This window comes from Paramormyrops kingsleyae, chromosome 13 (genome assembly GCF_048594095.1).
Source record: "Paramormyrops kingsleyae isolate MSU_618 chromosome 13, PKINGS_0.4, whole genome shotgun sequence".
In the NCBI taxonomy this organism is placed as follows: domain Eukaryota; kingdom Metazoa; phylum Chordata; class Actinopteri; order Osteoglossiformes; family Mormyridae; genus Paramormyrops; species Paramormyrops kingsleyae.
The window spans coordinates 16,813,500-16,825,587 of record NC_132809.1 but is presented as its reverse complement, the minus strand read 5'-3'; the positions used below and the strand labels follow the sequence as shown (position 1 = coordinate 16,825,587).

Here is a 12,088-nt window from a genome sequence, read left to right as displayed (position 1 = left end):
ATGATTCCATATATGTTATTTTATAATATTGATGTCTTTATAATTATTCTAAAATGTAGAGTACCAATATACCTTTTTATCGGTGGGTGTGTCCAAACTTTTGACTGGTACTGTAGGATTAAAATAACATTTGTTGCTCATCCCAAATCTCCTTGTGCTAACAAGTAGCACAAAATCTGAAGCCTTCAAACAGAATCATCAGAACTGATGTCATAGAAATTGGATGTAATATGAGCTGTAGTCACCACAGTGATCACCATTCCGGCACACCACCTGCGCAAGGTCCCCGAGGTGGTCTTTTTCTTTTGTTCCACTGTCCGTGACTGGCTGACATAAATGCAGCGCCACACGATTGGCTGACATAAATGCAGCGCCACACGATTGGCTGACATAAATGCAGCGCCACACGACTGGCTGACATAAATGTGATGCCGAGCGATTCCCTGGGGCGCTGCACTGAGTACATTAATGCTGTTAATTGTTTGCAATTAACTTAACACTAACAATAGGACACGCTTCATGTTAACTTTAGTAATATCAACTTTATAATAATTCAACATAAGCTGGCTGAATAGATTATGTTAGATGAGTTTTTTAGTTCTGATACCGGGTACTTAGATCTCTTCCTAAATTGTATGACCCTCTTTGGTCTCAGCTATTTATACTGTATAAGGTGTGATCCTTTGTAATGAACTGAGGACATAAGTAAAATCACCATAAGTCATCTTAATATTGAAAAATAAACACTGAACACTCACTTTCCTCTGCTGCCCCCGGAGGATGGGATCCCCCTTTTGGTCTAGTTAGGGTTTGGGCTTCCTCTGCTGCCCCCTGGAGGACGGGTTCCCCCTTTTGGTCTGGTTAGGGTTTGGGCTTCCTCTACTGCCCCCTGGAGGATGGGCTCCCCCTTTGGCTCTGGTTAGGGTTAGGGCTTCCTCTTTGGGTCTGGTTATGGGTTGGGCTTCCTCTGCTGCCCCCTGGAGGATGGGCTCCCCCTTTGGGTCTGGTTAGGGTTAGGGCTTCCTCTGCTGCCCCCTGGAGGACGGGCTCCCCCTTTGGGTCTGGTTAGGGTTAGGGCTTCCTCTGCTGCCCCCTGAAGGACAGGCTCCCCCTTTTGGTCCGGTTAGGGTTTGGGCTTCCTCTGCTGCCCCCTGGAGGATGGGCTCCCCCTTTGGGTCTGGTTAGGGTTTGGGCTTCCTCTGCTGCCCCCTGGAGGATGGGCTCCCCCTTTGGGTCTGGTTAGGGTTTGGGCTTCCTCTGCTGCCCCCTGGAGGACGGGCTCCCCCTTTTGGTCTGGTTAGGGTTTGGGCTTCCTCTACTGCCCCCTGGAGGACGGGCTCCCCCTTTGGGTCTGGTTAGGGTTAGGGCTTCCTCTTTGGGTCTGGTTATGGGTTGGGCTTCCTCTGCTGCCCCCTGGAGGATGGGCTCCCCCTTTGGGTCTGGTTAGGGTTTGGGCTTCCTCTGCTGCCCCCTGGAGGATGGGCTCCCCCTTTTGGTCTGGTTAGGGTTTGGGCTTCCTCTACTGCCCCCTGGAGGACGGGCTCCCCCTTTGGGTCTGGTTAGGGTTTGGGCTTCCTCTGCTGCCCCCTGAAGGACGGGCTCCCCCTTTTGGTCTGGTTAGGGTTTGGGCTTCCTCTGCTGCCCCCTGGAGGATGGGCTCCCCCTTTGGGTCTGGTTAGGGTTTGGGCTTCCTCTGCTGCCCCCTGGAGGATGGGCTCCCCCTTTTGGTCTGGTTAGGGTTTGGGCTTCCTCTGCCAGCCCCAGGAGAATGGGTTCCCCCTTTGAGTTTGGTTCCTCCCAAGGTTTCTTCCTTCTAGGGAGTTTTTCCTTGCCACTGTCCCCTCTGGCTTGCCCTCTGGGAGTTTTGGGCAGGGATACTGTAAAGCACTTTGAGACGATGTAATGTTGTGAAAATGGACTGTATAAATAAATTTGAATTACATTTTAAATTGAACTTTCAAATTATGATTTTCATGGAGTTTAGTGTATGTCCACTGCCCCAGCAGCTCAAATCCACATTTTATTACAAAACTTTGTGCAAATGATGTTTCCCCTCTTCTCACCCTACACCTGTCTCTGTGGGGATTAGGCATTACTGCTGCCACATGAGCAGTGAACCATCCCTAAGCACTGCAGTACCCACTGCCACACCCGCTAACTGCTCAGTGTCGGATTGCTGCTTAGTTACTTATCAACTCATTCTTACTTTAACCCCCATGTGTTTTTTTCCGAGACTGTGCTGTATTCCCCCCCAAGCAGCCACTGGGCTCTGATAAAGATAAGGGTGAGTCTGTGTGTTCTTTCAGTTTGGTTCCTTTTGTCACACGTCATAGACAATACAAGGAGTGAACTTGGACTAAACTCATGTTTCTTTTTTTTCTCTTGGAATATACCAAAACATTGACAGATGGAGGTATCACCGCGATTTCCTTTTTACAGATGAGTTTAATGTTACAGACGGAGTTAAATTGCCTTTGTTCATTAAGGTCGGTGTTCAGTGGCACCTGTTCACTGTATGGCTGCTGACGTGAGTAAACAGTGGAAGCAGGGCTCCCTTTCAGGCTCTCAGTGCGTCTGGCGGCCTGGGCCTGTGCTATCTGAGCATGTGCACTGAGGCACTTTCCTGCCATTTCATCACTTTCAGGATTCATTCCCTCTCAATTCTGTCTGTGTTTTCATCGGACAAGTAGATATTGTAGCACTCCCTCACCCTCGCTTTACTAAATACATTCTCAGATCCAAGTTACCATAGAATTCTACACTTTATTCATCATTTATAAGGGACGTTTAATGTTAAAAAGTTCCTTAGGCAAAAGTGTATTTCATCTATAGACAATGATATCGTGAATTTGCCCATTTCATACTTTTGTCTGTTCCAGGCGTGTTGCTGGACATACAGCTGTACTGGGGCACAGGCCCCCCACCCCCCATTACCAATATGATTTTTGAAAGCTTAATGTGAGATTTTACTGGGGCTCATGGTATGTGTTATCCTCCACACGTGCATAAAGTACTAAGGCACATAAGCGTCATTCCTTGACATACAGCGCTGGAAGGACGGCACAGTATGTGCTAATCCAGCCATCCCTCATTAAATGAAAATTCAGACGTTTGCCGATGCATTGAGTGCTAATGACCTACATCCTCGGGGCAGGTTGCCTACCAGGGTCTCGCTTTCCGACACACGTCCGCGCAAAGCGCTAATTCGAGCGGAGCCGTGTCAAAATGATTCGGGAGATCAGGTCCGGAATTACCGCGCGACCCGGACAGTGTCGAGGGGAAGAACGCGCAGATATAAAACGGTCTATTTCATCTGACCTTTATTGTTAGAGGTTGCGTTTGGGGATGTGCTGCTGCGAAAACAAGGCGTATGCACGTATAGACTACTAAAACAAAGCAGAATTACGCCTTGACATTAATACATTCACTTTTCTTTAGATGTTAATGGCTTGTTACCACGAATTACAAATCTGTTAAAACTACACCCTACATCTACAGTAATTTTACAGTATGGAATTCTATAGGGCTATATATTATTTGGGGGAAAAACAGCAATGCATGCATGTTTTTTATGCACATATTCGGGTAAAGTATAGGTGGGAAAAAACCGAGGGAGTTTGATTTCTATGATTATTCGTCACTGTTCCTACCATTATGATTAAAGTCCATTTCAAGAGTTTGTGATAATATTTTAGTTGGCAGTACACCAGGAAAAATGTATAAACACAAAAATGAATATGCTCAAAATACCGAAACGAGATATTATCATTATCGTATTATATTTAAAAAATAAAATAGGTCTTTTATAGGTCTTTTACATAAAGTGCTATAGTTATATTATTATATTATCTTTCAAATTAACACAGTTCTTTTCCTGATTATTAATTCAAAACACTCTTGTGAAGCCATGATGTAAAATTAAATGAATTGCATAATATTTATGTGCCCGATTTTGTTTCATGGGCAACTATAGATTAAATCAAGCCCACCGGTTTGTTCCTAATAAGTAAATATTTCACAAGCCAGCGTTTCAATTAGAAAATATTTGAATTAAGTACGTGAAAGCTTTATTATTGGATACGAGTGCGCTGTATTTCAAATATTTTATTTGTGAATTATTCAGGATTTAATGCTGCGATGTGCTTGCTTTCTTATTACGGTAACCTTAAAAAGACCTGATCATTAAACGTTACATCAATTCACTAATTTTAAAATACCATAACAAAACCATTGTTCTGGAAGTAATTTCGAATTTTGCCCCAAGACCGTGTCCTATTCAACCTCTTCCCCTTCACCGCTCGTTATATGAATGTGCATTATGCAAAAACAGCCCACATCTCACTCTGGAAAATGGGCACCACCGCATATAAATCAGACGACAGCAAGCCTGAAAGTGCCTTTCCATTCGATTAGAAACCATATAACCACAAAATAAACTTTGATTTACCTTTTAAATAAAAATCTGCCTTGTTTAAAGTAGATATTTCGGTTAATATAAGCTTATATTAAAAGTTTTATTTATTTGCTTAGGTGAACGAGCGATAAAATGCTGCTGGGCAGTAAAGATGACAAAAGTAATAGTGGACTGTCATGGAAGTTACGAGCCCTGCTGCTCGCGATGTGTGTCCTGATAGCGGCTCACACCGCTGGGCTGCTTTTCGTGCTCCACCGGAACACGCGGTTCTCCGCCGAAGTCTCCCAGCTGGACGCGCGGATGCAGGAGCTCTTGGAGAGGGCGGTGGTGGAGTTCCGCACGGAGGTGACCCGCCACCACACCGACCAGCAGGCAGAGCGACACCAGTACTCCCGTGACAAACGGAGCCACGAGCGGCGCAGTTCGAGCGGACTTCACAGGACGGAGAATCAGGACATGATGATGATGATGACTTACTCCATGGTTCCGGTAAATTCATGCAAACGCGTTTTTATATGTACCGTATATTTAGCGTGTATTATATGGAGATTACCTATTCGCTGGCTTTAATCAGTTGTCTCTTATCTTGATACAAGACTACCTCATCAGATTTTTTTTATTTTTATATTTTTTTTGGGGGGGGTGTCGGAATTCAAGAAAGTTGAAGTGTTCTACGGTTGTATGTTGGATATATGAATTTGAAGGATATATATATAAGAACCTTTTAACCTGTATTACATTTGTTTGTTTGACATCAAAGAGATCACAGGCCAACAGTGTTATGAAGCTGTGATATTAACACAGGCGCAGACTTATCTTAGTTTTTGTGATCAGCATCTGGCGTTAACACAGGCTGGCAAAATCAGTCAGTGTACCGGGAAATACTGTCGCATTGCACCCCGCGGCTTTGGATAAACAAGATAAGAGGTGGTCTTAGTTGGCACTGCAGAAGGATCGGGCGAGTCTGGCATATATCTCAGTAGCCGTATGTCCACTTGTGAACCCAGAGGTCACGGGTGCAGCAGTGAAGGAGATCCGATCTGCTGCACTGGGAGCTGATCCTGTAACAGTGACTGTGCTCAGTTGTTGAGCAGACTTTTAACACGCTTCCGCTAGCTAATGTAAGGATCCTAGCGACGACTTGGATGCTTGTGAATCATGCCATGCTAAAAGTACACAAATTAATGAGTAAATACACACCAAATTTGATTCCCATCCATCCATTTGTCCTCTAGGTGGTCCACAGCCTACAGGCACAAGGCAGAGAACAGCCCAAGTTGGGGCACCAACCCAATGCAGGGCTCACTCACACACCTACAGACAATTTGGAAACTGCAGTTCACCTCTGCATGTTTATAGACTGTGTGTATGGGAACCAGAATACCCAGGGGAACCCCACAATGACATAGGGAGAACATGCAAACTCCACACACGGAGCCTGGTCCCAGAGGTGTGAGGCAACAGTGCTAACCGCTGTGCCACCCCTCACCTTAATACCCATCTATGCAAATAACAGAAGGTTAATACAGATGTTTGATTACTCAGATGAGTGCATTACAGACTTACCCCTCACTGCCCTTCTTGTAGGTCAAAGTGCTGGTGGATCTGTGTAACAGTACACATGGAATCTGTCTGACAGGTACAGCATTTGTTCCCTTTCTTGTTTACACTTATTGAGGGTGCACAAATAATGTAGTAGTACACTATTACTAAATGTATTAATTAACCAGAAACTAAATGTTAGTTAAGTACTGATCCCACATTTGTTCATCATTAATTAATCATAATTGTTCATGTTTTTCCTACAGTTACTATATTTGTTAATTTGTATTTGAGTAGTGACTGAGTCGCTAAGTTACTTGTGCCCCGTCAAGTGAAGTTTTACCCCTTTCTTCTCAATAATTACTCTTAATTAGTGTTAAAATATTTGACTTAAAAGAAAGGAAGGTGGATGGTGAGTGTGGATGCCTTCACGGATAGAAATACAAGTCCTTTTCTGACATTATTCTCCTCCGTTTCAGGCCCCCCTGGATCAATAGGTAAGTGATATATTTGGAAAAGAGAACCTCAACTGTCACTAACAAATATAGAGAGTGTTGGATGAGAGGGTGGGGCTCACATGCTGCCCCACATTCAGAAAGTCATACTTTGGTGTGGGGGTGTGTGTTTGTTTTTCACCCCCAAAGTGTGTGCCATAGCTGTGGTTGTATGTATGTGTGTGTGGACTGCAGGACCTCGTGGAGCTGATGGATTGCCTGGACACCTGGGGCCACCAGGTCCAAAAGGGGAACCTGGAGCTGAGGGCAGACGTGGGCGGAGAGGTGGGTTATGGAGCAGCATCTGGCTTTACGGGCTCATTCATCCACTCACTGCTTCAGTAAATGCCATTAACCAGGTAGATAAGGTGGCTATTCAAGCCATAGCAGCAATAACCACTGTGCATAATCCCTGAACTGGGACCAGATGATGCACAGCCAGGCGGAATAACTAAGTTAGTAGTATGCAGGGTGCTGCTGGTGAAGTACGCTGGGGGTGGGGTGCCGGTGGTGAAGTATGTAGGGGGCAGGGTGCTGCTGGTGAAGTATGAAGGGGCAGGGTGCCGGTGGTGAAGTATGAAGGGGGCAGGGTGCCGGTGGTGAAGTACGAAAGGGGGCAGGGTGCCGGTGGTGAAGTATGAAAGGGGGCGGGGTGCCGGTGGTGAAGTATGAAAGGGGCAGGGTGCTGGTGGTGAAGTATGTAGGGGGCAGGGTGCTGGTGGTGAAGTATGAAAGGGGCAGAGTGCTGGTGGTGAAGTATGAAGGGGGCAGGGTGCTGGTGGTGAAGTATGAAAGGGGCAGGGTGCCGGTGGTGAAGTATGAAGGGGGCGGGGTGCCGGTGGTGAAGTATGAAAGGGGGCGGGGTGCCGGTGGTGAAGTATGAAAGGGGCGGGTGCCGGTGGTGAAGTATGAAAGGGGGCGGGGTGCCGGTGGTGAAGTATGAAAGGGGGCGGGGTGCCAGTGGTGAAGTATGAAGGGGGCAGGGTGCCGGTGGTGAAGTATGAAAGGGGGCAGGGTGCCGGTGGTGAAGTACGCTGGAGGCGGGGTGCCAAATTTTATAATTCTTACTAATCCATACCCCATGCATTAATCGGTAATAACCCATAATGCATGCATTAATTTCTCCCAACTGGGCTCTTTCCTGGCCACCCCGCTCGCTGAGCCTAGCAATAACAAAGACATTGGACAACAATGCCAAAATGAAGCTGGCCTGGGTCACCCACCAGGTATGGTAGGATGAGTGCCCTATGTTTATCTTGAATACTCAGAAAAGATAAACAAACTTTTCCTGGATGTACAGGGTGTAACTGGGTGCCATTATTGTCCAGATGGCTCCAGCAAAGCATTTACGCAGGATAAGTCAGGCTGTGCTCTTTGCCTGGTGACTCGCAGAGCTGATGAGAAGGTGGCGAGCTGTGATGTTCCCAGGCCCTTCTGGCCCTCACCCCACGTTCCGTCTACATTCTGCCAGACGTGGGCTGCTGTGTGATGGTAGATTGCTGGCAGGCGTCGCTCGGCAGGAGAACCGCTCACGAGTGCATGAGTGGACATTCCTCTGTCGATGACCTCAGCACCCAACAGCCCACGCACATTCTTCAGGAGGTTGGCGCATTCGATTCATTAGCAAAAGAACGGTGAAAAGAATGGGACCTCTGAAGGCATGGTAGACCATTAAAGAAAGCACTTTGACAAGATTGAGCCTGAACTTAGTTGTTTAACCATCAAATGATCATGTTTCTTATTGAAGTTATGGACTAGTTTTCAGAAGAGTGACAGCGTTGGGGTAGACTTACAAATAAAATTTTGCTTTTTGTCTATTACATCTTTCATGGCTGCACTTTCTGACCAGTTTCTTCTCAAAAGCCTTCCAGCTTTATGTTGCATTGTCCATAATGGTAGTGAGAATTACAATGACTGTTCCTCGATACCAAGAACGCAAAGATGGCACTTAAGGACCTGGCAAGACCAGTCTTGCTAACTTGCCTTCCAAGAATGTGGGGTGCAATGAATCATGGGATTGGTCTCATTTGGCGAGGATGCAACTGATGTATCCTTGATATTTGGGACGGGGCAAGAATGACATCCAAGCATTTTTACCATCCTCTGTACTTTTGTTTTTGAGTTTTGGAACTGGTCTTTGGCAATGGAAGATGATGTAAAACGGGTATGCAAGAACACAAGTACAGTCAAGTATGCATATTGACAAACACCCCTGCCGTTTTCTAAATATGGGGTGCAAACGGTCCATGGTAACAGAAGCAAGATCAAACCAGTGGGTCTGATTAGGATCTTCATTATCAGAATGTCATAAATGTACATGGCCCCATGCACAGATCTATTGGATGGTACCTTCTTCTTCAGGGCCTGTGGGTGAGAAGGGAGACCCAGGAGAAAAGGGAGACTTGGGTGATCGTGGGCCTCCAGGAGCAAAGGGAGAGATCTCAAACGATGTCATCATAGAAGGTCAGGTCAAAAAGAGCATGCGGCATGAAATCGCTAAGCTAGAATGAGGAGCAATGCTGTGTAATCAACTAACCTCTGCTTGCCCCCCGAAAGGCCTCCCAGGTCCGGTCGGTCCACCTGGAGCTCCCGGTCCTATCGGTCCCCCAGGACCCCCCGGCCCACCTGGCCAACCCCGAATCCGGAGCAGCAGGCACAAGTTGCAACAGGGTATTGAGCTCTGATGAGCAAGACAACAACTGTTTCTGAAACTGATAGCTGAACAAGAGTAAAACTAACAATACTGCTGTATGACTGAGGCAGGTCTCAATAAGAAATAAGATAAATAAGTTTCTTTCTCTTTTGAACTCAGCGATGTAGAGAGGAATATTAATGCAAAGGCTTTGCACTAGGGCTGGCAAGCTCTGTTTCATGGAATAGTACAATACCTGCCTTGTTTTTTTGCTATGTTGCTCTTAGTTACTGATTTAAAGCTGGAGTTGAAAGGTGAACCTTGATTCTAATTTAATAATACCTTCACTATGCAATCAAGAGCTTAGAACAAAGCTTATAGAAATGCTCTCAGATAGAACAAAAACCACCACACTCTATGAGCATCAATGGACCAGGGCTCCCCACTGTTCTTTTAAGCCATCTAAAGCCACAATGACTGAGATTACAGCAATGTTATGGCCTCAGGTTTGTCTCACTCTGCCCCAAATGACGATACCCTCTCTGGAAAAGTGGCTCAAAGTCTTACAGAGGCAGCTTTCAGGAAAGCAGGTAAAATGTCCATTATTTTAAGTGTGGTTTCAGTCACAGTTATGCACTGGCCTTCTTTCTGAAAGCTCTGTTTTCACCTGATAGAATGCATCATTAAATCCATAAGCAACCCCAGAAACATCACCAAAATGGCAAACACCTTCGGGACATGGATGCAGGACACAGCACTGCAAGATGATGAGCACATCTGGGTTGCAGAGCATTTCTCAGGTACATTTCTACACTCATTAATGTTCTCTCCATGATGTTTGCATGTATGTCAAACCATGTGCGGTACCTCCTGTGTGTTGTGGCTTGTTGCTTGGTTCACGTCAGGTCGGATGGTAAAGGAGTACAAGAGCATAGCAGCTCTCCAGAACAACACCAGCAACCCTGTAGATCTCAAGAAGTATTTCCAGGGCTGTGGCCACGTCTTACACAATGGTTCTATCTACTACCATGTTGCTGGGACCTCCAAAATCGCCAAGTAAGTGCCGGAGCTGCGTGTGGAATAATGTATCCTGAGAACTGGGCTTTTTGAGTTTACAAATTAAATTTCTAAACTAAATATCGTGCATATCATATAATCTTGAACATATTTAGAGCTTATTTCTTCACTCTGCATTTTTTAACAGGTTTCACATTCAAACCAAGATATTACACACCCTAACCATAGAGAATGCCCTCTACCACAGCCTAACCTATCTCCTTTCCAACTCTAAGACCTACTTCAAGCTGGCAGTTGATGAAAATGGACTGTGGCTTATATTTGCTTCAAGTACTGATGAAAACATAGTGGTGGCCCAACTGGATGAGAAGAGCTTCTCTGTCAGTATGTCTGTGAACACGTCCTACCCCAGGGCCAAGGCTGGTAATGCATTCGTAGCTTGTGGTGTTCTCTACATCACAGATGCTAAGGACACCAAGGTCATCTTCGCCTTTGATTTGCTGAAAGGGAAGCCGGTAAATGTGAGCCTTGAATTCAGATCATCGAGCGGCGTCCTGGCTATGATGTCCTACAGTCCGAAGAATCGGCATCTGTATGTTTGGGACAGTGGCTACGTGAGAGTGTACCAAGTGCATTTTTTCTCAGACCAGTGAAATCAGTCAGTACTCTCACACAATTTGAGTAAATGTATTTCATTTTATCATTTCCCTCGAAAAGCATCCCTGCCAAATGTTAGTTTGAACCAGAAAAAAGTTTTTTTTTTTTTTTTTTTGGTAAAACGTTTATTAAAGTACAATTTTAGTCAAAAATATGGGAAAGAAATACGAGCAGATAAAAACTGGGGAGCCTCTGAGACAGATTGGTGGGACATTCGTAACACGATCAGTCTAAACACAAGGCAGTTAACAATGTTAAATTGTCCATAGACCGAATTATACACCCTTCATTGACTGTTCTCTAAACAAGGGACGCACACATTCATCCTGACTGGGAACATTTCCCCAGCATTAGCACCAGAACAACTCTGACAGTTGGACCCAAGATTTTCGGGGGGGGGGGGGTACCTCTTGTCTGAATGCCTTGTTCCCTCATGACCCTCATTCTGCTTTTCCCCAACAAACAATACTGTGCCAAAGTCAAGGGAATTGTGTTTAAATGATCTTCAAGTTGGTGTAAAACTGTGATTTTATGTCTGTCAAAATGTGTTAGCTTAGCCATTCCAAAACCTCTCCCAAAGGCAACCTTGTATTTGCAGCGACCATCCGATACACCCATGAATTTGTTGACTCGACCGCTAGCACACCATGTTACGCCAATCGATACCTCATAAAGTTATTTAATTAAATTTATTTATTAAGTGAACTATTGGTGAAATGTAACAAATGCATGGAATGGCTGAGGTGCCCCTGAGGAGAGGATTGAGAACTGAAGCGGTGTTCATCTAGCCGTCCAACAAGATATCGGTAACTGTTTGGCGAACAGAAGAAATCCCTGTTAATTTTTTATTGTTACTGTTCATTTGCATATATTCCAATATAAAAATATAAACATTTTATTTGACAACCTAAGACTTTCACAGCTTATCCAGGAACATAGACAGTGTTAGCAAATACTCTGGAGGCTTTCAGACCTGCACCCATCACTGATCTTCTAATTACTTTAATCTTTATCATAGGACACTTCATCCTAACATAAACATCCATCTTGGGCATGACGGCTCTCCAGACCAGTGCTGAACAGTGCATTCCTATAGCTTTGGCTGGTGGTGCTCAAAATCACAGTTTATCTCCTGTTCTTCAGACACATTACATCCTAATGTGACGTAGTAATGCTCCTTGGGACAACTTTAGTACCATGAATTATCTTTTGGTTTTCTTACCGTTATCTTACATATAAAAAGAAAGGCCTTGGTAATCATCATGGAAAGAGACTGGAGTGTGTTTTGTCGAGGAAATATTGTTTGTATTATTACGATAAAAATTAAATCCT

The 12,088-nt window shown here is 45.0% G+C and overlaps 1 protein-coding gene across 1 annotated transcript; it reads left to right on the top strand.

Annotated features, from left to right (window-relative positions):
- Positions 1-3,894: 3,894 nt before the first annotated feature.
- Positions 3,895-11,667, top strand: LOC111846708 (gliomedin-like). Its single transcript, XM_023817182.2, has 10 exons — positions 3,895-4,903; positions 6,002-6,053; positions 6,436-6,453; positions 6,646-6,735; positions 8,812-8,913; positions 9,007-9,120; positions 9,589-9,672; positions 9,757-9,882; positions 9,988-10,138; positions 10,287-11,667. The coding sequence occupies exons 1-10, from the start codon at positions 4,547-4,549 to the stop codon at positions 10,750-10,752; spliced, it is 1,560 nt and encodes a 519-aa protein (XP_023672950.2). The 5' UTR covers positions 3,895-4,546; the 3' UTR covers positions 10,753-11,667.
- The last annotated feature ends 421 nt before the right edge of the window (positions 11,668-12,088 follow it).

Excerpts from the sequence above, each read along its gene's own strand:
- LOC111846708 (XM_023817182.2), top strand. The coding sequence starts at position 4,547 with ATGCTGCTGGGCAGTAAAGATGACAAAAGTAATAGTGGACTGTCATGG. Across the intron at positions 4,904-6,001 it reads TGACTTACTCCATGGTTCCG|GTCAAAGTGCTGGTGGATCT; the intron begins GTAAATTCATGC and ends CCCTTCTTGTAG. Across the intron at positions 9,121-9,588 it reads CAGGCACAAGTTGCAACAGG|GTTTGTCTCACTCTGCCCCA; the intron begins GTATTGAGCTCT and ends TTATGGCCTCAG.